The 24446-nt window shown below is 37.7% G+C and overlaps 2 protein-coding genes across 6 annotated transcripts in view; one reads left to right on the top strand and one right to left on the bottom strand.

Annotated features, from left to right (window-relative positions):
- Positions 1-24446, bottom strand: part of LOC145205902 (uncharacterized) — a 73897-nt gene that overhangs the window by 25129 nt on the left and 24322 nt on the right. For all 5 annotated transcript variants that reach the window (XM_080078485.1, XM_080078488.1, XM_080078487.1 and 2 more), the window contains 12 exons: positions 24081-24233; positions 23592-23756; positions 22874-23041; positions 22486-22653; positions 21911-22078; positions 21123-21290; positions 20433-20600; positions 19885-20052; positions 19321-19488; positions 18789-18956; positions 17843-18001; positions 16929-17078 (listed from right to left, as the gene is read on the bottom strand). In XM_080078485.1, coding sequence (XP_079934611.1) covers positions 16929-17078; positions 17843-18001; positions 18789-18956; positions 19321-19488; positions 19885-20052; positions 20433-20600; positions 21123-21290; positions 21911-22078; positions 22486-22653; positions 22874-23041; positions 23592-23756; positions 24081-24233 — 1971 coding nt within the window. The remainder of the gene's footprint in view (positions 1-16928; positions 17079-17842; positions 18002-18788; positions 18957-19320; positions 19489-19884; positions 20053-20432; positions 20601-21122; positions 21291-21910; positions 22079-22485; positions 22654-22873; positions 23042-23591; positions 23757-24080; positions 24234-24446) is intronic.
- Positions 4178-8124, top strand: LOC145232902 (uncharacterized). The gene is made up of 2 exons (XM_080097579.1): positions 4178-4387; positions 6598-8124. Exons 1-2 carry the CDS (start codon positions 4212-4214, stop codon positions 7622-7624), a joined length of 1203 nt encoding a protein of 400 aa, XP_079953705.1. The 5' UTR covers positions 4178-4211; the 3' UTR covers positions 7625-8124.

The following is a 24446-nucleotide window of genomic DNA, read 5'->3' as shown; positions in this document are numbered from 1 at the left end:
TTAGGGATGAAGCAAATAGAGAGTTGTAAGCTGGTCTGAAACTGGGCCCTTGATCGGCTTTAACCCGAAAATACTGGCTCAAAATCGAGCCCGAAGCCTTTTAAAAAAACAGGGCTGAAATTCTATGAAAAAGTGCAACTGAAGAGGCCGATGGTAAAGTCAAGTCGGTTTTATTCTAACATAGTTTAAACCCGCTCGCACCAAAACGTTTTTGAAAACAAGGCTGAAAATTGGTGAAATTGTGAAACTAATGAGGTCAAGTGTAAAGACAAGCCTAAATAAAGCCCGCTTTGTTTAAACTTAGTTCAAACCCTGCCCGAAACAAAAAAATTAAAGCAAGGCTATAGGCAGTTGGATGAATTATGGCAATAATTAAGCGGAGTATGAAGACAGGTCCGAATCAATTCCGTTTTTTAAACTTAGGACCGATCCCGAAAAGCCGGGCCCCACTTACTCCTCTGTCCTGGACCTAAACGTCCGTTGCCGTACACAGGGCAAAAAACAAACACACGAAAGCACGCGCTACACCGGAAGCTGGTCACGTGATAGTCACGTGATATACAGGTTTTGCTATTGTGTTCGCAGCCGCGTGTTTTAACAGATGATGTGACATCGGCCTGACGATTTCGTCATTCCTTTACACGTAGCCAGACTGGAAATACCAGTTGCCCTTATTCGTATACTAAACATCCTGTTCTACTTGATGATATTTACAGGAATTGACGACGCCAGTAGTGTAAGGCGAAATATGAATTCCACAGTATTATGTTGACTGATTTTGTTCTTTGAAACCTGTTTCCACATTTAGTATTACATTTAACCAATCAGCGATCGTCCTGTTAGAGCAGTGGTTCCCAACCTTTTTGTAGTCACGGACTCCTTTTATAAATTTTATCGGTTTAATTTAATCTTTTTTTCGTTTCCCGCATTATGCGTTATTATACTTTCGTTTTTTGGGGCAGAATTTTAATCAACCTTCACTAGTGTACAATACTTAAAACAAAGCACAAAGAATTCTATTGTTAATGTGTGTTGTGATGTCACAATGGAGGTAACAATCACAAGTTTTCCTGATCCAAGGGTTTGATTAACAGTTTGCACTTAATGTACAGGATTGTAAAAACGGTTTGGGAACTTGAAAATATTGTACTGTTGTTAATGCTACTACAAATGTTTGCCTCCACAGACCCCCTGAAATCGTCTCACGGACCCCTTGGGGGTCCGCGAACCCCAGGTTGGGAACCACTGTATTAGAGGGATACTGATACTGCGTGAGACATTTGTAAAGTTTAAGCAAGAAGAATAACACTAACAAAGGCCAATATAGTTTGACAATGGTGAAAAATGCGACATGAAACATTTTTGCAATATCAAACTACATTTCTTATGAAACAGTAACACCAGTAACGCATTTATGTCACAAAAATGATTTGCCGTTTTTAATGGCTTCTCATTCATCGCGTATTGCGTAATATTGACAGAGCAGTTTCGATTAAAAATTCGCATTCGCTTTGACATATTTACGACTGATACCAACTGCCACCGAAAATAGCGCACTGATAAATTCGCATGGTGACGTAGCTATGACGTGCTTTCTGTTATAAAACCGTAATCGGCGCATATGTGCAGAAATTTAGTTTCAAATTTTGGTTTAAAAAATACAGACATAAAATAAACTAGAAGGGTGGCTTAGCACATATTGCCCTTGCACATACACCATAGCATATTTTGAAACATTAATATATTTCCTACACTTATTTATGTTGGGTCCCATATTAGCCATCGTCTTTTAAAAACTTGGTTGTTTCTGCAAGCAAAAACTCACGGGTCCCCACACATGCAAAGTTGTAGATAATGCATTTCAATAGATAACAATGAGTAAGTAGGATAACTAATTGAGGTTCAACACACACAAACTTAAAAGTAGGAAACCACAATGACTCAATCAATAGTACTGCAAAATTTCAATCCAATCTGCCAACGTTTAAGATTTCAACCACTAGAGGTGTTTTGAGCAACAACCGTTAATGTTTCTGACGTCAAAGGGCTGTTAACAACCCCCGAACTGCAATGGCGCAATAACGATATCCAAATTTTGCTATCCAAATTTTAGCCAATTCTGACATTGTTTACAAACTCACCCCTTTTAGGGGGCTAGCGGGGTAAATACTAGGGTTATCCGGACAAACAAAGTGGGATGCACATCTACATAACTATGTCTACCATCTGTATAAGTTTCAGCCACATCCATCAAGCATTTGATAAAAAAACGAGTCAGTCAAACTTCGGGGGAAAATACCCATTTTAGGGGGCTAGCGGGGTAAATACTGGGGTTATCAACAAAAACAAAGTGGGATGCACATCTACATAACCACATCTACCATCTGTGTAAATTTCAGCCGAATCCATCAAACATTTGATAGAAAAACGAGTCGGACAAACTTCGGGGGAAAATACCCATTTTAGGGGGCTAGGGGGGTAAATACTGGGGTTATCAACAAAAACAAAGTGGGATGCACATCTACATAACTACATCTACCATCTGTGTAAATTTCAGCCGAATCCGTCAAACATTTGATAAAAAAACGAGTCAGTCAAACTTCGGGGGAAAATACCCATTTTAGGGAGCTAGCGGGGTGAATACTGGGGTTATCAACAAAAACAAAGTGGGATGCACATCTACATAACCACATCTACCATCTGTGTAAATTTCAGCCGAATCCATCAAACATTTGATAGAAAAACGAGTCGGACAAACTTCGGGGGAAAATACCCATTTTAGGGGGCTAGGGGGGTAAATACTGGGGTTATCAACAAAAACAAAGTGGGATGCACATCTACATAACTACATCTACCATCTGTGTAAATTTCAGCCAAATCCATCAAGGATTTGATGGAAAAACGAGTCGGACAAACTTTGGGGAGAAGAAAAATCAAAGAAAAAAAAAGAAAAAAAACAAAAAACATTTTGAGTAAAATCAATATGTGTCCCCTTCAGGGAAGGGGACCCATAATAAAAATGGTCAACTTGCATGAAATTATAATTCAAAGGTTTTATTTTGCTACTTGTTTGGTACAAGTTGGAGAAATTTGCGTACATATTTTTAGTGCCGCAAATCATAGAAAAAATAGGATTATTGCAACAAAAGCAAATAGAACGAATATAGTTACCCATTTTAACAGCACATATTTTGACACGTTAACAATTGGCGAAACTTGGTTACCACCACCCGCTAAATAGAATCTTTAAGACATTCGCTACAGCAACTTTTCACACAAAGCTAGCGATGACAGAAATGTTGACACTTCAATGACAGCCCAAGAAGCCACAAAAGATGATCTACTCGGAGAAAGTCACTCTCCATGAATGAATGAAAGGAGCATGGAATGCCGATGGTTACTTCAAAGACGATTTTTGTGATGTAACACGTTATGCAACATTTGGACACATAGATTCGTTGAGCAGTTCGAAGTGGGTAAAAATTCAATAAGGACAATATTATCGACTCATTGAAGATATACGTAAAATGTTTTGCATCGCGTATTCTGACGTTGTAAAAGTTTGCATTGAATTCTAATGGTTGGTTATAAAACGCAAGAGGTCCAAAAATGCAAGACTTAAATAAAAACTCACAATAATGTTCCTCTTAACTATCTTTGCATACATTGTTTTGGCTGCACTAAGAACTGATACAAGTTAAAACACAAAATAAACCAAAAAAAATTAGTTAAAAAGCGTCAACCGACACATACATTATATCATTAAGCCCAAATTTTACTTTGAATGCTTTTTTTGTCGACTTTGCCACAGAGCAAGTAAAATAATTAATATCGAGTATACGACAAACGCAAGATAAAGAAGACGTTACGGAAACAAACGCAATCAAGTACTGAATGGTGTTTGTAGTGCAAACGTCACGAAGCACAAAACCAACACGCACCCTGAAGGTAATCTCGAAAGTTTTGACGGGCGGTTGTCACCAAAACAAATCAGCGCGTGGTAGAGGCGATCGGTCGTTAAGCAACCGCAAAAACCCGGCACCCCTGTGTGCGTTGCGCCACCTTGCGTCAAAAATGTTGAAAAAGGGAGTTTTAAGCCGGTAGAAAAAGGCAAGCTGTGTGGAAAGTATAAAACCGACCACCTGGTTTCAGGTGACTAGAAACTAAACATACTTTTGCTAAGGTATATAGCTATTACTAACGAGAAAAGTATGAGGATTTTGAAAACGGCAATTTTGTTCAATCTTCTTTTTGCATATGCACATGGAATTTGCCCTAAACCGAAGATAGCCAGAAAAGCACAGGAACGGAGACTTGCTCAGCTTCGTGAAGAACACGTTGTGGTTCTGGCAACGCCGCTTCAAACAGACAGCGAAACCGGCAAAAGGTAAGAATGCTAAAACTACCTCTATCAAAGTCAACCAACCGTTGCTACGCACGTGACCTTACTGCATGGTTGCAAGAAAATGAGCTAAAAAGTTTACGCAAATCCAGCTAAAAAACTGCTTCGACATCTATATAAAGGTGCGTTCAGTTTGGGTGTAAAAATTAACGTCTTAAATTAATAAGTCACCCAAACCATGGGTTAAGCCGGTGGGAGGGGTATAAAATTCTTGCCCCAAACTAAAGTAAGTGTGGTGAGGCTGAACAGAGACGGACAGTAGCGCAAGAAAAGTATATAATTAACTGCATTCCTAAAGTTCCAGTTAAGGAATTTCGCGGCGCGCTTGTGATATACGGTGGTGTTTAACCGATGTCGCTGAATTTGATTGTTTTTACTACCTCAAATATAACATCTTTTGCCAGAATATTTTTTGTTTGTTTTTAAGCTTTGAATTGGGGACGTGGGGTCGGACCGATCAACAATTTTTAGGTTTTTAAGTTTTTTATTCTCCAACGGTACAAGGGTTTTAGCGGGCCACATCACCTAGTAATACCTAAATCGAAAAAAATACGTATTTGCGACGGTAAATTTGGGTGAAATTTTCACTTACGAATATCCGGTTTTAACCGGTTTAATGCGACAGGCGGGTAAGCTCTCGGGTTTCCACATTAAAACGTAATGACTATAGTGATGCAACCCGGTATTTGGCTCGCATCATCGGACAAGTGGGGCCACATGATACCACCCAACCTTTAGATTGTCGCCGGTTTTAGTACCAATTTGGGGATTAAATTTTCGTGTCCCGCGCGGCGCTTTACCAGTGAAACCAAGCACCATAACGTGGTAATGGTTTTTGTCACCCTTTTTTAATGTAATTTTTTTCACAAACATTTGTTGATGGCGTGTTTGATGTGAGAAACAACCCTCAAGGCTTGTTAAAAGCAACATTTGTTCCATATTAAGTGTTTTTATGTTTGTTGATTTCGCTCATATGTTAACACAGTGTTGCAAGGCGGTCATGTCATATCATTATTACATCAGAAATAATTAATTAACTTGGCTCTGACAAACATGCAAATTTGCATCTAATTTACAACTTAAACAAATTCTAACCGGTTCTATAGGTAACAGAAACTAACCAAAATCTTCCCACGTGCCAAAGTCAGCATAAAAACTAAAAAAAATGAAACATTATCCTATATGTAAGGTTTGCACATTTTCTTGTGTGTAAAACTCTGCGAGCAACGTTCCAATATAAGCTTCAACGGCGACGACAAAGTAAACACAAATGGCAAATTCCGTTCCTTATTGGTTTTGTGACGCGTTTTGTTGAGCTACACAACAGTGGCAAGCGTAAAGTATACCTCCTGTTTTTTTTCATGTTCTTACACGTCAAGAGACTGAAGAATGTAATACCTAGCCCCAAATTAAATCAAATTGCTTTTATAACTTGCGCGCAAATAGTAACGACAGGGAGCTGTAAATAAACGAAAAATGTTCTTTTTCATTTCCACCAATACCGGGTTACAAAATTTTTGAGCAATTTCTAAACGTAATTCAAAAAAATGATTACATCTTATGAAAAGCTCAAAAATTCACTTAAATTTTGGTAGTCCTTTTAAATTGGTTTTCTTTGCGTGATGCAACGATAAAACGCAATTGACAACGTTTCGTAACAATTGAAAACAATTGAAGATGTTACTTGAGGTTTATGTCTTTCGTGATCGCATATTTCTACTTTGATTAAAACCCAACAGCGCGAAAGACGATAAAGTTACAACAGATATCCCGGATTAATAATTACCTTTCGGAAGCCATTAAAGGTTTAGTTGCCTTTCGTTTTTATTATCCATATTTGGGCATACTAGTGACGATACCAAAGGATTATAAGCTCTGCATGGGGTCGCCAATTCGAACGTTTGTCACAGTCCCCTATTAATCCCCAAACATGGTCGTTTTTCATGTTTAATATGAATTGTTATGTGAATGTGTCGTATTTAGTAGTTGACAAAATTAAAAGCCTCTTTTATTTTTTCCTATTAGAAAAACAATAAATGTCTAAAAATCAATCATGGTCAAATGGAAAGACATCCATTACAATATCATTTGAGTGTAGAGTGACATCATCACGTGTGTAAATAAGAAAATAAAATTTATGCACAACCTACATTTAACGCTAATTTTTATACTTAACATAATTTATTTGTTTACAGATTTATTGTCAGACAAGTTTGGGAGAGAAACAGTGGTTATTTGCGAGTTAATGAGGAGATCGAGGTGACGGCAAGCGCACAGACCACCGCGGACTGTATGGGATCGCTTAGTGCAACTGAAAGCTACATCCTACTGTTGACCCCGAGTCAGCAACCATCAAGTCCCCGGAGATTTGAGGCCCTTGAGCCGCCGGTTTCTGGAAAACGTACAAAGTTGCGACAACGGGTCTGGAAGCAGCTTTGCGGATCTTACGGTGGGAATTGCGCTATGCGTGTGTCGATGGAGCCAGAGAAGACATTTTTCCGCGACTCCTTTTCGATTCTTTACTGCAAAGTCGACCTCGCATGGTGGAGGGTGAAAGAGGTGCGTTGGGAGAAAGACCAACTGGATGTGAACACGGAATATCATCGCATGGCCGGGATTGAAGTCAATATCAACGATCCCGCCGACAGCTTCGTCATGTTCAAAGCAAGTCACCTCCATATCGGCAACTACACATGCACCGTACGCGACGCTGATGGTAATGTGGCAAAGGGGACGACAAGTCTCAAAGTTAAAGGTCCCTTCGAAGCTTCACTCTACACCAGCTGCAGGGACAAGGACGCCAACAAGTGTATGCATGGCGGAACATGCAGACGCCTGGTCCAAGACTTTGACGGCTTGATCGATACAAGTATATGCATGTGCAAGGGCGATTACGAAGGCCCACGATGCGAGAACGTCCTGACGGGAGTTACGATACTCGAAACCGGTCAAAAAGATAACGAACACTCGGCCCAAGAAATCATGAACCTCACAACCGCTGTTGTGGCGCTGGCAGTCGCTCTTGTATGTACTGTAGTTGTGGCTTTGTTGCGTGTGCGGTGGCTTAAACGAAAGCAGCGCCATCAGAGCTTCAACGAGTACGGAAACAGCACAGAAAGAACGTCTTCACAAGACAGCGAGACGTCGCAAAAAGCCCGCACCGTGTCGCTAGTAAGCGAAATCCCTATCACGCCTCGAAGTCGGCTGTCAGGCCACAGTTAATACTTTGTGATATTTATTCTACATCAAATGTGGCGTTTTAAACTCTTGCACGTGGCTGTACGCATACGCAGCAAGTGGGACTTGAATACGGGTAGGTTTAGAGGACGCACGTATCAAATTAATATGTCGATTGTTGTGACCGGAACCCTCTTAAAATCTTCACGTCAGCTTGTCCTTGACTTTGCCAATATTTAAAACGACTGTGTATGCTCATTAAGTATTTTAGCTGTTACTTCTATGCTTTTGCTATCTTGTCTCTTTTGTGTGTTCTTGATATTTACAGTTAAAAGTCACTGCCAATTGTATTTGAGTCGGATTCGGAAACAAAGTCGTTACCATTGCCCTGTAAAACGTGCTAAAACCCAATCCCAAAATTTTACGCACCCCTATCAGCATAAATATGAAACTATGTGAAAAAGGGCCACCCGATATTTTGTGTTTCAAAATATATAGATTTTTGTTTTATTGTAAAATTGCATTGCTACTGTTTTTTCTCGCGTTTTGCACACATTTATTCACTTTTACGAAATAAACTTTATGAAAGACAAACGATTTTGCAATTTGTTCGATCTAAATTCGATTAAATAACTGCAGGAAAATGCTATTATTCACCATTAAAAAGAACAAGGCCTCGTAAAAGGAAGCAATTTAAAAACTGCTGTTCTAACCCAGGGGTTCCCAACCTTTTTACGATCTCGTACCACTTGGACGCTCTGTACTGCCACGCGTACCACTTCTTGCAGAACAACTAATTTGATTATCAATTAAATGGTTTTAGTTCTATTGCTGAAAACAGGCACTACACGTGCAATATTTCTTTTGGTAATCTGAACGCAAAATAAAGTTAAGATGTATATTGTAAAAACATGTCAAACTGCAAAATAATATTTTTTAAAAAAGTATGGCCCAAACATACGTAACAAGCGATCTAGTGTTAAAATTACCAAAATAGAAAATAATAATGTAACCTTAACAAATAATGTAGCGAGTTTTCACTATTTAAACAAGTGTTTCTTAAAAAATACTCGAAAAAAAGGCTTGCGAAGCTATTACCACGACAAAGCCCTTCCTTGAATTCTAGGTTTAAGCGTTTCAATTTGCTCATAATCTTTCACAGTCACAGGGTAAGAGTTATCATGTAAGTTTGTCTAAAATTGCTTTAGGAGACAGAACACAATAGTAAGTATTGGAATGATATCAGGGTAGACTCTGTAAACTTTACAAGCTTTTGGAGCCACTTCGTAACACCCCAGAGAGTACGTTTCATCATAACATATGTCTAAGATAATGGGAAAAGCATTGAACGCATACGTCGTAACCCAAAACAGCAAAGCTATGTAGGTTGACATATAAGTCCGAAAGAGTCATTGGCCAAAATAATCGCATGTAAACACAAAAGTATACAGTGCCATGTAGCAATTGTCGGAATTATAACCGTGACACAGCGCATGTAAAAATATTTTAAGACGCCGGCTTTGCAAAACAGCGACAACAGTATCGGCATTTGTTCGGGTTTTTAACATATATAGCTTATTTCATTGTTGGATGTTCCATGAAGATTTAAAAACAAGTTCGAACTTAAAAAAGTAACTTATTCGTTGGTTTACCAATTTCAAATTTCACGTAATTATAAAGAGTGGATTGAAAGATAACATAAGATCCCCCAAAGCATTGCCTGGCCGATAAAGCTTTAATGGACTGATATTGAAGTTTGAGGATTAAAACAGAAAAAAGAGAATAACGGCAACTCACTTGGCCTTCCAATTGGTTGTTTGCTGCACATAATGATGTCATTTGCATTATAATTAACTTACATGGGTTAAATTGTAAGCTACAGTAAAACCGTGAGCGGGACTGTGAACACATTATACACATTTGCTATGAAAACATAAGCAACATGTACTAATCTTTCGTCACAAAAAGGAGGTTTACGATTCCAACGATGCCCATAAAAACCGAGAGAGATTTTTTGCTCAGGTCAACTCCGGGTTAGGTGAAATACTTGAAATTGTTCTTAGTTGAAAGAATTACAGCATTAGGGGGTATTACAGGCACTATACGAGCGACACAGGCAAACACAACCAGGCCTCCTACCATGCAAAAATCATAAAACCCAGAACACAAGTCAATATTAGCATTAGAATAGTCGGAACCCTAACGTTAAAGGACGTTACAACATTACAAGTGCAACGTAATATTATACAACTTTCAGTAAAGACTTGACATACCGAGTTTTAATGCCATGTTCTGATTGTCGAGATCGTTTTAAATGAAGTAAAGTAAAAAAAAACTAGGATAGTGGTTTTCCAATATATTGCCAGTTTATATATACTACATCATATTTAATGATGCATCACATATACCATTTACTATATTTATAATGGATATATATTTGGCACCTACATTTCATTGGGTCCCTATCTTTTTCCTGGCACTTTATAACATAATTGTTTCTGCAAGCATATTCTAATGGGTCCCCACACATATGCGATTTGGTAACAGTAAAAATAGGGCACAATCATTGTTACCAATTTAATACACACATCATTCGATCTACACGTATGATTGTTTTTGCAAGCAAAAACAAACGGGTCCCCACACGCGCGTTTGTGCGGATTTATGGTAAACAAACATCCTGGTTATTTTTAGATTCTAAAGGAAAAACTTAACCAACTTTAGCCCTAACCCAACTTCAAAAGTTATGTCTGTATTTTTTTGCATCATTATTGTCATATAATTACAAAAAACAGTAAATAAGAACAGGAAAAATACTTTCAATTTAATCTCATGCTTTGACCTTGATATTGTCGTTAAAGGTCAGTTTTTAAACACAAAACTGAAAATGAGCTTGATAACTTAATAAAACGACATAGCATGGCTGCGCAAAAACAGCTGATTTCTAATCACCAACACGACTGTCTCGTAAAACGTCCGTCCGGACGTCAAGCTGAGCACTCCCGCTGCATTCACTCGCCTTAATCGTAAACAAGTGAATACCTTGAGAGTTGAGACTTCTATCTGACTGACAGTGTACACATATTATGGACTGTAAAAGTAACTATTTGGCCGATTAAGGCAAATTTTTAATTACTAAACGAATAACCTACTGCAAACAATTGTTTAACATTTCAGCACATTAGGACTTGTATTTCTGGCCTAAAACTTATTATTTTGGGGTTTAAGGGGTAAACATGGGTGAATCCAATAAAAAGTTACAAAATTCTTTAGAATAGCTTACATTGCACCAACCAACAAAGCATGAAACCCTCAGATTATGTACTTGGGTCAGTACAGCCATTTTTAATTTTTTTTCATTTTGGGGGCCTGTGGGTGAACCGCTGGGTCGTTTGGAGTCAAACTTCAGGAGGGTCAAATTCAGGACAATAACTAACATCTGTGCAAATTTGAATAAGTTTAAAGCACTCTTTTTTGACCAAACGCATTTAACAAACCAGCGTCAGACAGAAACGAATATTTTGGGGTTTAAGGGGTGAAAATGGGTAAATCTTTTTTTAAGGTACAAAATTCTTTGAAATACCTTATATTGCACCAAACAACAAAGCATATAACTCCTAAATGAAGTACTTTAGCAAGTATAGCCGTTTTAAAAAAAATTACGTTTTGGGGGGCTGTGGGTGAACCGAGGGATCAAACGGGGTCAAAATTCACATGGACCATCTTTAGACCAATATCTATAATGTGGGTAAATTTGAAAGAGTTTGAATCTTTCTTTCTTGACCAAAACGTGGGAACAAATCAGCGTTAGAAAGAAAAAAAGAAAAAAAGAAAGAAAGAAAAAAAGAAAAAAAAATATGGATAAAAACAATATGTGTCCCCTTCAGGGAAGGGGACCCATAATGAATTTGACACATATTGTCGGAAATGTGGAAGGGGAAAAAGGTTGAAAGATTGTAACCAGATATACCCGAAAAGTAGGAATGAAAATCAAAATTCTGCGAATATTCGACATGTGAACGAGGGAAAGCTAACTTTACAGGATATTTTTACAACCATCCGTATCTAAATATTTCCGACAACTCTAGATAAAACCCTTAATTAAGGCTTTGATAAAAAATTGACAATGCTAATAAAGATAAAACATTGCCAAAATATGTGGATTACATTACCACCGCTTGGATAAAAAACATTAGATATCTGGTTTAGCCTTTTCTCATTAGCGTCAAAAAATAATAAAAAAGTTATCTTTAAAGCAAGAATTCCAGCTTCTGATTTTAGACCTCGACGGTCCTGGGCAAACAAATGCAGGGCTGGACGACACAGTTAAATGGAGAAGCGTCCTTTCGGTAAACATAGGAAAACTTTTAAAGTCGAAGTTTCAATTTTTGTTGTGTGATTTCGAAACAGCGTCGCGGCTTTGGAGAAAATCTTTGGCGACGTTTTGGCCCGGGACGCACGTGACGTCACGCGCAAATTATTGAACATTGTGACGTCATCAAATTACGAAAGCCGGGAATGCTTTAGTGGATTTTTGGAAGGGAAATCATCAGGATAGTGCATTGCTTTGCAAACTTTCGTAAGGATTTCCAATACGTACTTTTCAAAATTACCTTTGCCTATTTTATAATATTTTTTGGATAAAAAAGTTACCAAACTCGAACTTGAATGACCAAGTAGGTGAAGAGGGATAGGACATAGATATACACCAGTTACAATTTTGTAAATGATATGACCTTTGAATCTTCTATATGCCTTTTCGTTTTGCAACATAGTTGTTTCTGCTGGTATAAATGCCAAACACTGTATAGTAGCGAAGTTAATAGAGCAACAGTCACTTTTCGACTTAACATAATGATGGAAGGCTAATAATCCCACTCTGAAATGGGCTAACATTTAACGAATATTGCATGACTACTGCACGAATAACGATAAATACTCAAAATTTAGTGGAACGTGTCAAACAATATCATAAGTTCTACTCTTTCAACCGTTTTTAACTCAACCGAAACAGCTAATTTGACACGTTTTGTCGTTACGCAACATAATTCATGAAAAAATCCCGATTGTCAAACATAGCTACTTTGCTTCACTGACAACTTCTCGAAAATCAAAGCGGCTGATACTAGAGCTTCACTTTGGAAGTAGAAAAGAAGTTGTAACATCCGCTATTACGACAAACCTATAGCTAATATCTGTTCGCAGAAACAGTGGCGGTCGTATAACGATGACACAGTTGTTCGGTATTACACATTGATCCCTGACATCGAAACTAGAATTATCGAAGGGCAGAAGTAAAAGGAATTACACAGAGAAAAGGAAATACCGATTGTTTTATGTTACTCGTTTTCTGCGATTCACGGTTATTACTTAACGTTAGTTTTGTATGTGAGACAAGACAGGGCAACTTAACAATGAAACACAATTAACTGGCCAGCATTTAAACAGTGCATTAAAGCCAACACAATTACATCTAGTATTAAATCTCAATTTAACTATTCTGCTGTTACATATGTGGGCAATTCCAGGCAAGATAAGACCGATTTTCCTGAGTTCTTCCCAATTACACATGTTTTGTTCGATTGTATTTCGTTTATCATTATGTGGAAGTAGGTAATATCCGCCCACAATGAAAGTGTTGTAAGATTTGAAACCTTGTCTCGAGTTTTAACAGAGTTCGGGAGGCAATTTCCGATATATTGGCCACAATTGATCCTTATATTACAACCTTTTAATAAACAACCTCAAGACCTTGCATAAGTCAGCCAAAGTACATAAGCTTTTACCGCACTTAACTAAACCTCCTTGTGCACATTAGTCAAGTCTTGTTGTTAATGTATGTCCAGGAAAACTAATTCACAAGTCATTATCAAAACAGTCTTTGTTGAGTTTGATCCCGTTTGGTCCATGAAAAACAATCATGGTTGAATTAAAGGCAAGTCGAGTCACATAACTGTTGAGGTTCACGCCAGTTTAGGTTGCAAGATAAAAATTTGTCGAGTTCATAGATTGTTTAACTCCAGTCGAGTTCATGAAAAACATGTTTGCTTGATTTTACTTAAGGATTTTTGTGTTAACGTCAGTAAGTTTTTGACGGGTCAAACTTCAGTGGAGTGCATAAAAAACATTTATTTTTGAGTTCACTCGAGACGAGTTTTTTGTCAACATTTATTTTTGCGTTGCCTCAAGTCGAGTACATTAAAAACATGATTGGTTAGGTTTACTCTGGTATTTCAATGTTAACGTCAGTGGAGGTTGTAAACTAAAATTTTGTTGACTCGAATTCATAAACTATAGAGCTTTACTCCAGTCGAGTCTATAACTTAACAGAAACGCTTTTACTCCAGTTTCTAATGACATATATTGCAACAACAACAATAGTAATAGTTAGGAATACCCTACCCCCGGAAGCGGACTAATCTGAGAACACAATACTCAAAAAACTCCCTGGATTAAAATTTGGTAAAGTTTATCCTGTGTCCTTAAAAGACATGAGTCACTTACAGTTTATTGGCGCAAGCTTAAAATGACATTTAAATTTATTGTTGGGATTACGTGATAAAAAGCGTCAGGAATACTTCACCTGGAAAGCTGGAACAAGGAGAAATGATTTTTCCCTGATTTACCGTGCTGCTACTTTTCGAGTACTCGAGTTTGAAGAAACGTTTTGTGTGTATTGGGCCAAAATTGGTCAAAAAGGTTGTGACGACGGATTATCCCCCTTTTCAGGTTAAAATCTCAGTGAGCGACGAGACGTTCCCAACAACAACAAACTTGGCTTTTATAAACGCTTGAAAGGTGACTACATACCTCTGGTATTCCATTGCTTATAAACATGGTTGCCATACTCTCCTTATTTCTAAGATTTGTCCTTATTTTAAAGGCCTAGAAACCATTATTGTAACTTTGTTTTTAGATTGAGACCTTATTTTGTCTGATTTTTTTAACAATTACAAGGAAAATAATGACAATCAAATCCCAGCTGTAAGTAAAAGTTAACCTAAACCTGAGCTCTAGTGAGATGCGCAAAGTATTTTCCATGAACAAGGAGTTGCTGGAACAGATTGTTTCTAGCCAAAAGCATGACATGTGATATTTCTTAGCTCGTTTTTACGCAAAGACGTTTGTGTCGTTTCGTATGAAATTTAATTTTTAGATTCTTCGTGTTTAACAGCTGATGTCGATGGACCTACCTAGAAGACTTTGCAGTGAAGTTTAAGTTTTAACCATCAAAGAAATATCGCCGACTAGAAAATTTGGGAGTGTGCTTTCTGTAGTCTTGTAGTCTGTCACAACGCAGTCAACAGACATGGCACGGAAACGCCCACAAATCAGTCAACAAAACGACACGAGTTAGCACAGCCTGTTGTACAAAGTGCAAACTTTCCCGTATAAACAGGTGCCATTTACACATAGGGGTGAATGCCCTGATAGTGGGTTTCAGTCGGATTAAGCAAGATTGTGTTACGAGGAAACGATTAGGCTACTAGGGAAGCACCATTATGTCTGGTGAATGTTTGTACGGCTTTTTACGGTTATGGCGGTTTTCCTTAAGTGTTCAATTCATATTAGTTTTAAGTATTCCGTGAACTGAGTATAAACCTGTTATAGGTCAACACAGCATTAAAAACACTTTGTAACCACATAACATAAAAAATACATAAAAATACCATTTCTGTGGGCGGTAACTTATTGTCGTAAAACACACATGGGATGTTTTTCTTAAGCAGTCAATCCAATCCTTGAAGTCAGTTATAGAAATCAGTAATAGGTACATTAGTAAAACAACGCAAGCTAGTCTAAAAATAGGAACGAAGCAGTAACGTCGTAGATGGTAACTTACAGTCATAAAACAAACAAATATTGGCGACTGATTCTTACAGTAGGCAATAATGTGGATTTTTACCTTTCCTGCTTTGAAACGGTCACTGCAACACATTGGCACTGGTCACTGTTAGCGACACACACCACTGTGTGTCCAAGCACGAAAAAAAAACTTTGCGGCAAAAATACGAGCGGCTGTGATTACTTTGCCACGTTAAAATGACTCTCAATAGAAGGTATGGAAAGAGCAATCGCTAAAATTACAAATTCCAGCATCATCTTACTATTGCCGCAAGCTTTTATGGGTTTAGGTGCTACAACCACTCAATAGTGACGTTTTGGTCCAAAGAAACTGAAGAATTTGGTGTCGACGTAAGACTGTTTTAGTCAATCTGTTTTGTTTAGTGCTGCTATAGTATAGTTTGTATTTAAACTCCAAACAACAGCAGATTTCATAGTAAAAACTTACTTTAGGCAAAAAAACGTGCAAAACTCGGGACCAAAGACAACCAACCGGTGTGTACAAATCTACTCAGATTATAAAATTCCATCATAAAATTTTGGAATTTTTCGGAGCCTTATTCAAATAGAAACCGTTTGATGACTAACCCATCGTAGTTCAGCGCTAACGTCGTAAACAACGAAAATGCACAAAAATGTTAAATATTCGCACATAGCAAAGACAAAAAGCGATACTGGACGTTCAAGCGCAGATCATCAACCCCGAGACTTAAACCCAAATTTCCTGGGGACAGGCTTAACAAACGAAACACGCCAAAAAACGCCGTCCGTTTGACAGACATATCGACCAACAAGCGATAAAGGGGCAACGTGCAGTGCTAAAGCCGAAAATAGACTCTGTAACCTGAGAAGTAAAAAACCAAACGTAGCATAGCGTCGGAGCTAATACAAACAGGGGGTATTTGCTTTCGATCTGTCAACGTACAGAAATAATGTCTCCGCGGTGGCCGGTCATCATTACAGTGCATGGCGGTGTCTGTTTAAGCAGCGGTACCAGTGTACTTCTGTTGCAAACTGGGAGCTATTGTTTAATCAGTGTATTTGTGTACAACATTTCAGCACACAGCATATATGTACACTGGATATGCGACAGTTTGATGAAATTGGAAAATACAAACACTTTGAAGTGTTCAGCAGTTTAAAACCACTCGCATACTGTAAAGGGGTTAGTGGAATGGTTTCAAGTGGTCCGTAAAATTTTGATTTAATTAAGCTTTTTGGATTTACAACACGCTGTAAATGCAAACTCTTGTTTCGGCAAATTTATGGAAGCAAATACAAATTCCAGTTTCAGCAATTTAATCCCGTTTGCCTATTTTATTTTCCTAATCTTTCATACAAATACATCCTGTAACACTTACTTTGTTCTAAGTTATATAAACATATTCCACAATATTGAACCCCTAAAACCTGGAAACAATCTGTTTACATTTATCTAAACCTTAACAGAAACCTCCCCTATATAGTACATGCTTCTTGTCTGCCATCTAGCGACAAAACTCACCACTTCTTTCTGCCGGTAGATGGTGTCCTCGGCCGCGTAGACCTGTTGCGTGCGGTCGTCCAGCGTATCGCGCAGTTGCTGCATCTCCTTGCGAAGAGCGGCGTCGTTTTCTTTCTGTTCTTCAACTCCGTCGGTTTCAATCTTAGACAACTGAAATCACAATGAGTGTGTCAGATTGTTGAAAACGTTGTGGTCGTTCACGAGAGTGTTTTTCATCACGAGTCCGTGAAAGGTTTTTTTGAGTTGGTGATTACATCACGAAATACAAATACACAAACAAGGTGTAGGCAACCCCTGGTATGCCACGTGGTTAACGAAATCCTATTTGATTAGTTATTGAGATGTATCAATGCATGTTTTCTATTCGATATGATTTGAGAGTACTCAAAACGCAACTTGCAAGCTCAAATCTGTCTGCTTTCTGATAAGCTTGCACTGTACAAAAAAGCTTGAACAAACGAGTATTACACATAAAGCATTGGGATTTGAAGCCATAACCATTTTGACATGACACATAAAACTTGGTTTATTTAAGATTTTCGTATTGCAACACAGTTGTACATTTATGAATGCATGGCGAATTTATTAATGTAGCAATACCCATGGGCTACCACCTGATCAACTCCTTTAGGTGTCAAATATTTTGCATGTGTTTTTTTATGTTTATCAGTCACCTGTCTGTCAATTTTATTAAATTAAGGAAACATTTCAGGGTTATTCTAATAAATGTCAATGTGTTTAAACCTATAAGCAACAACTGTGCACTGTCTGCAGTTTACTTAACATTAGGGTTAACACATTTTAACACATTTTTTTAGATTTTACTCATAATCTGTTTATGCCAACAAAAGAATTGCTTAGTGATTCTATTTGAGTAAGGAATAATGAACATATTTGATCAACACGATCCGTACCTTATCCTCCAAACGATCTTTCTCCATTTCCGAACGTTCCAGTTCTTCCTCAGCTCGCTTAAGATCTTTTTCCAACTTCTTAATCTCATCTTTCATCTCTGATACTTTTTTGTCCGACCAGTCAGCACGTTGTTTCAGTTCGTCTTGCAGCAACGAAACCTTCACAAGCAATAAAACCAGTGTTCAAGCAATAATACCTTGAAATTTTCCAGCCATACCAGTTTGTTTAGACTCCAGTCACAAGCTATTGTCTCAAAATTTGGGTTTTCATGGTAACGGTATTACTTTTATACAAGCAACGTTAGACTGTTGACCCAACAGCGAGCCACGTCTTATCTTTACCAGGCGCGCACGGCACAGCTTTGGGCACAAAGGCGCAGATAAAATAGAAACACCCGGCAATGGAAAATAGTCACAGCAGAAGAATAGAAATCGAGCATTTGTTGGTGCAGCAAATGCAACAGGACGCACACTAGCGGATTTGGGGCAATAACATTTTTTGGATGTTTATGGAAGCACCGGTTAACTTAAGCCATTTTGCTTCGGCCTGATCTAAAAGATCCACGTCAGGACTTTCAACAAAGGTCACCTCGAAGCATTTTGCAAGGTCGTTTTTTTTTCATAAATGGCGGTATGCCGTATAGCAAAATGTTGACACAACGATGCGTTGTCGCTGTGTTGGCTAAAGTTGTTCGTTTGAAAGGTGTTCCAGATGGTGCGGTGACCCGACCAACGCGTACAAAATTTGTTTTTTGTTTGCCCAACATACTGGCACTTACATAGCAAACAGGTGGCGACGTATATACCATAGCATTTGCAGTCTAATGATTGCCTTAGTGGTATGATGTTTATTTTTTTGTTTTATTTTTTGTTTAATGATTTCATTATTAGGTTTTTAACTAGACTTTTTTTCCAATTTTATTTTACATAATTTTATTCCATTTACCTGATTTTCCAAAGCTTCCTTTTTATCTTCAGTTTTTTTCTTTTCCTGATTCTGATCATCGATCTGATCTTTCAGCTGCTCCACTTCCTTCTTCAAGAGCTTGTTTTTCCTCCTTTCCGACTCTAAATCCTCCTGGAGCTCTTCAACCTGTTCTCGGGTTGACTGGAACTGAAAAAATAAGTAATTGTTTTTTTTAATTTTAGCATCAGTACATTACCGGCCCTTATGTTGTTACACGTGCGTCATAATGACGTTATATTCCAGCTTATAAAACATCAAAGTATTTTTTTGAAATTCTATGACGTAATTTTTTAAATGTTTTGACGTATTTTTTTAAACACTATGACGCATTTTTCCAAAATACTATGATGTCAATTTCTAAATTGCAGTGACGAGGTAGAGGCAAGTCGCTATGACGTCAACTCCATAAAGTAAAAGCAGAGTTTTAATGAAATTCTTAAAAAATATTAATGATGTTACAAAGTACGATGACGTCATAGGTTAAATCGAATGGTTCTCAAAAGTCATTAACCTGTTGTTCAGCCTCGGCAAGGGCGTCTTCGGTTTTTCGCAACTCGCGACGAGTGTCGTGCAGTTCATCGGTCAAACGTTGAAGGGTGTCTATCGCCTCTTTCTTGTCGACCTCAGCGTCGCTCAAGTTGCTCGAAGTCTGATTACGGCTTGCCTCGTAATCGGTCAGCTAACATAGATAAAATATGTTGGTTGCTTGTACGTGACTATCACTTTGACTTGTGTACATTTATGTGTCGTTATGACAGTATTACTCTGCGTTAAGGTGGAAATTTCTTTGTGGGTCCGAAAATCAAAAATCAAGTATTTTTTCAAACATTTTTGCATTGATGACAACAATTCGCAATGATTTATAATTACTAAAAACCATCTACATAGTATTTATTTGAATATAAAAAGCGTTAAGTCGAGGGAACAAAACCAACTTTTCCATCAGTTATCTATTATTTTTGATCGCACAACATCTTGGGAATTAAAATTAAACCGCAACAGCTTTAAAAACAGACTTATTTTAAAAGCAAACACCACACAAATGAAATAATTCGAAATTAAAACTTCATCTTGCCTTGTGTTTCATGTCAACTATTGAATCATGTGTTTGTTGCAGAGCGTTGATGCGTTCAGCCAACTCGGCACGTGATTGGTTCAATTCCTGCGTCACCTTGTCACGTGCATGTTCCGCTTGGTTGGCCTTGTTGTGCTCGTGACGCAGGGCGCCGTCTGTCTCTTCCAACTGTAAGTACAATTTGTTTCAACAAATATAAGTCTAGCTTAAAAATGGTCAAACAAAGTAAAATCTTATTGTAACCATTGAGTCTTGTCACACAATTGAACAGTTCCCAACAAAATTTAAATTTCGAAATAATTTCAGAAGAAAACTATATTCATTGCGATTAACGTTTTGCAAATTTCATGCTTGTGTAATGTCATAAAAGATAGTCCGATTATGTAGTTGCAGTTTTTCTTGTTATTCCCTAATATTTTTTGATAAAAGTTAAAACAATAAATAAATAAAATACAGAAGCCAAAAAATCTAAAAGAGTTTTTATCGAAAATCACCCTTCCAAAAATCATTGCGGCGTCCACCAATCAGTTAGCGCCACGTTTACTCACTCTCCTCCTGAGCAGCTCCACTTTCTCTTCCTCCTCTTGGAGCCTTCTCCTGAGATCTTCGAGTTCACTGCGAAGAAGATTAGCCTCCTCGTTTGCATCCTTCCTCGATTCCTCAAGATCCACCAGAGCGCGACGAGCTTCATCACTCACGTGACTAGCGTTGTTCATCTGTGACGTCACATAGGTAAGTGTAATTGGGAGAGAAGAGATTGTTACTTTATCCCAAACAAAAGCTAACCAAAAAAAGGTCAGAAAAAAAAACTAAGAAAGAATGATATAGTATATTGAAAGTCTTTGGGAATAAATCTGTAAAGGTAAAAGCAATTTCTAAAAAAACGTTAATTGTAAGAAATATCTTTATAGCCACTTGGATAGAGATTACATTTCTCAGAAGAGAATTAAAATCACCTTATAAAAAATGCTTTTTTTACAGGACAGAAATTTTGACGATAAAAGTTTCCAAACGTTTTGTTTTTTCTGTTTCTTGTACATTATACAAGCTGGTTTTTGGCTGTCTTTTCGAATTCAACACCCAAAAATTCCAAAAACAAAATCGTTATGCCCTCTTTTAGTTTCCAAATTTATCGATGAATCGACTAATAGGGTAAACGTTTCGAAAGAAATCGTCATCATAGAACCACAAGCCCTAAAACACTTCAAATTCATATAGAGGACATCTTTTTATCCTACCTCTCCGTTGAGTTTCTTGATCAACTTGTTCGCTGCGTCAAGTTCGCGTTCTTTCACATCCAAGCGTGACGTGACGTCAGAGCACGTGACCTCAGCGTCTTTGCGACGGCGTTCGGATTCTCGCAGCTGATTGGTCAGATTCTCGTAACGCTCCTCAGCTTCAGTAAGCTAAATCGCCAAAATATGAAATCCTGATAGTATTTAACTTTAGGAGCAAGTTTTTTTGTTCACCAAAGCAAAGACAGTGCTCTTTCAGTTTCAACGAACAAGCTATAGTATTCAATACGACACTAATTTAAAAGTAGATTAACAAAAGAGTTTAATTTATATTTTCGTTTGATTGTTAAAATGGCCCTATTTTAAAGAGAAACCCAAATTTTTCTCTAGATTTGTACACACACAAAATTGGATTTAAATTAGATTTAATAAAGACTAGAGAATTGTTTCTGTCAGGGCGCTCCAACCATACGTCACTTAAATAAAAACGGGGAGGTATAAAGGCACAAAACGCTATCGGTGTTTCTTCCAAAGTTACAATTTTCCACTACTTGTTGCTTGTTCAAAACATTTTGACAAATAAACATGGCATAACAACACGTGACCGCTACACAATCAAGTGATTTAAAATCGATTACCAACATTCCGACAATGCTTAACCTATTTTCGAACTTTCCCAATGTTCTGAATTTAACTTCCTAAACTACATTTTTTCCGATCCTGAAAAAAGGTCTGGAATTACTGTCTAAATTCAACAAAGGCAAGTTTTAGATCACGGGTTCAAAACTCACGTCTTCCTCGGCCTTGCGAAGACGTTCCTCGGCTCGCGCAAGTCCCCTCGCTCGGTCCCGGGCCTCATTTTGAGCCTCGACTGCCTGGTTTGCCGCCATTCGACGCTGACGTTCCAGTTCCATTGATTCGGCCGCGGCATGCTCGTATCGACTTTCGTAATCTCGAAGCTAAAAGGAAAGGCGTCTTTTCAAGATTTTACATTTTATGGGTTTGCAGTTCTAAAGCAAAAATGCAGTTTTGACTTTAAGAGTTTTTTTTGTAAAACAGTTGTGCATAAACACTAAGCCAAATGGTTTTAAAGTTTAAAAAAGGGTCAAGACATATTTTGCCCAACTGTAAAAAGGGGTGGATCTTTTGGACTAATGTAACTTGCTTTTAATGCAATGAACATATGAAGCCAAAATCCATTCAGTTGGATATTCCGAAGTCACACAACGACACACGCACTAAAATATTAATTTTATTGGTTATATAATTCGGTTTAACATCGTGAATTTCTCCCCGAAATGGCCGCAAAGTAGTTTGCGTGAAAATGGACCAAACCGCAAAATTCATAACATAAAAGAGTTTTTACTTCTTGTTCTAGAGTAGACACCATTCTTTCGGTTGAATTGAGATTGCTGTTTGCCTCCTTGAGTTCGTCTTGCACACGTTTAAGCTCTTGCACGTGATTCCTCTTCGCTTTATCCAACTCCAGACGGATGCTGGTAGCGAGAGTCGCCGCCTCTTCCATGTCTGACATCTGCGTGACGATTTACCACATTTTATTGAGGAACATTTAAATCAAAATATTTTTAACGGTTTCCTTTTGACATTGGTTCCTTTAAACGGCCACTATTAGCAAGTTTTTCAATTGTTTTATTGCCATCAACTTCTTATCGCACAAAAAACGGATATTAACTAACTGCAAGTACGTCGGTTATCTAAAACACAAACTTACAGGTAACTGACAGAACCATTACCTGATTGTCGAGGCGTCTAAGTTTCCTCTGAGCTTCATCTAGAGCGGCTACTTTGCCAGTAAGAGCAATAGTGAGGTCTTCAGCTTCTTTTGCTGCCAGCCTTCTCTTTTTCTCAACATCTCGAAGCCGCTTTATGGCATCCTCGTACTTAATGTCGCTGTCTTTCAACTAAAGACAGATTTGGTTCAGAGTAAAAATGGGAGTTTGTAAAAGGGTAAAATCAAAAATGCGAGGGACACGTTTTTGAAAATCGGTCATTATTGAGAAAAACTTTTAGCTGAATTTCATGCTTTATTTTGTGTTCTGTTTCAGTTGGAATTTTAATACGCATGAAATAAACACTATAACTTGTTTTCATAATTTCACCAAGTGTTTCAAAGTGTAAAACAATTTTCCACCGCGTTTCATGTTACGCCATTACTTGTACAGCCCTCTTTTCGCATGGGAATAAAACGGTTTTACTGCAAGAAAGTTATCAATCAGAACAAACTTTTCGTTAATGTGATGGTACGACTTATGGTTGCTAACTTTGTCTAATTAATTACATTTTTGCAGGACTGATTTCAACGTTTTATTCTGGGATCAGCACTGAAGCGTCCATGCAGACCAGCGATTCGGTGTAACGCCTTCAATTAGCCTGGCGTACTATGATTTAATATCTTTTTTTTCTATTTGAATAAGGTAATAATATAAGTTTATGATGATTATGAGTACATACTTTGTCCTCTAGTTTCTTCTTGGCATCTTCGCTGTCTTCAAACTCAGCGTGTTTTGCCTCCAGTGCTTGTTTCAACCCGCTAATCTGCATCTCCGCCATCTTACATTCGTGTTCGAGTTCACTCAGGCGCGACTCGTCGGCGGGCGATGACTCAGCAGTATTTACCTGACGTGACAGAAAAGCTTCAAGATTATGATCAAGACGCAGATTTTACTTTTTGCATGGTAGGTTGTAGTCAGTGTTGTGCCTAAGTCACGCCAAATATACAGAGGCTTGTTTAAAAAGTTTATTTTGCAAACAATTAACTTCTTTAATGTTCAAAAAATCAAAAATATGTGACAATACAGCACCGCACTCAATTTAGAGTTCGAACATGTTTATTAACAAAAAATGTATTAGTTTTGTAACACTAAAATGAATAAAAAACGCTCTTATCGTATTATTTTTATTAGGATTTTCGATTGTGTTTGTGTAAAATAGGAAACTTACTCTGTATTTCAATTCATCAATCTCCATCTCCTTATCTTTGACATCTTCCTGGAGTTCGTGGATGCGTCGGTTCATTTCTCTTTTCTCATCTTCAAACGCCTCCAACTTCTCCTCCAGATTTAACTTGTTGTCCTCTGTGATGGACAGCATCCCCTGGAGTAACATAATGATTCATAAAAAGGAAACAACAACGTTTATTGCCACAAATTCTCCCAATTTGAGTAAGACTGAGTGAGTGTATAAAATTGTAATGAACAAAACTTTTTACTGGAATTTAATAAACTTTTATGTTCACAGGAATATATAATTTACTTTCTACTTTTTAACTAATTTCCGATTTTTTTTGACATTTATCTGTACAGTACA

The sequence above is a fragment of the Phallusia mammillata genome, chromosome 1, assembly GCF_965637545.1.
Source record: "Phallusia mammillata chromosome 1, kaPhaMamm4.hap1.1, whole genome shotgun sequence".
In the NCBI taxonomy this organism is placed as follows: domain Eukaryota; kingdom Metazoa; phylum Chordata; class Ascidiacea; order Phlebobranchia; family Ascidiidae; genus Phallusia; species Phallusia mammillata.
The sequence above is the reverse complement of the archived record's forward strand: the minus strand, read 5'-3'. Positions and strand labels throughout refer to the sequence as shown.

Excerpts from the sequence above, each read along its gene's own strand:
- LOC145232902 (XM_080097579.1), top strand. The coding sequence starts at position 4,212 with ATGAGGATTTTGAAAACGGCAATTTTGTTCAATCTTCTTTTTGCATAT. Across the intron at positions 4,388-6,597 it reads GACAGCGAAACCGGCAAAAG|ATTTATTGTCAGACAAGTTT; the intron begins GTAAGAATGCTA and ends ATTTGTTTACAG.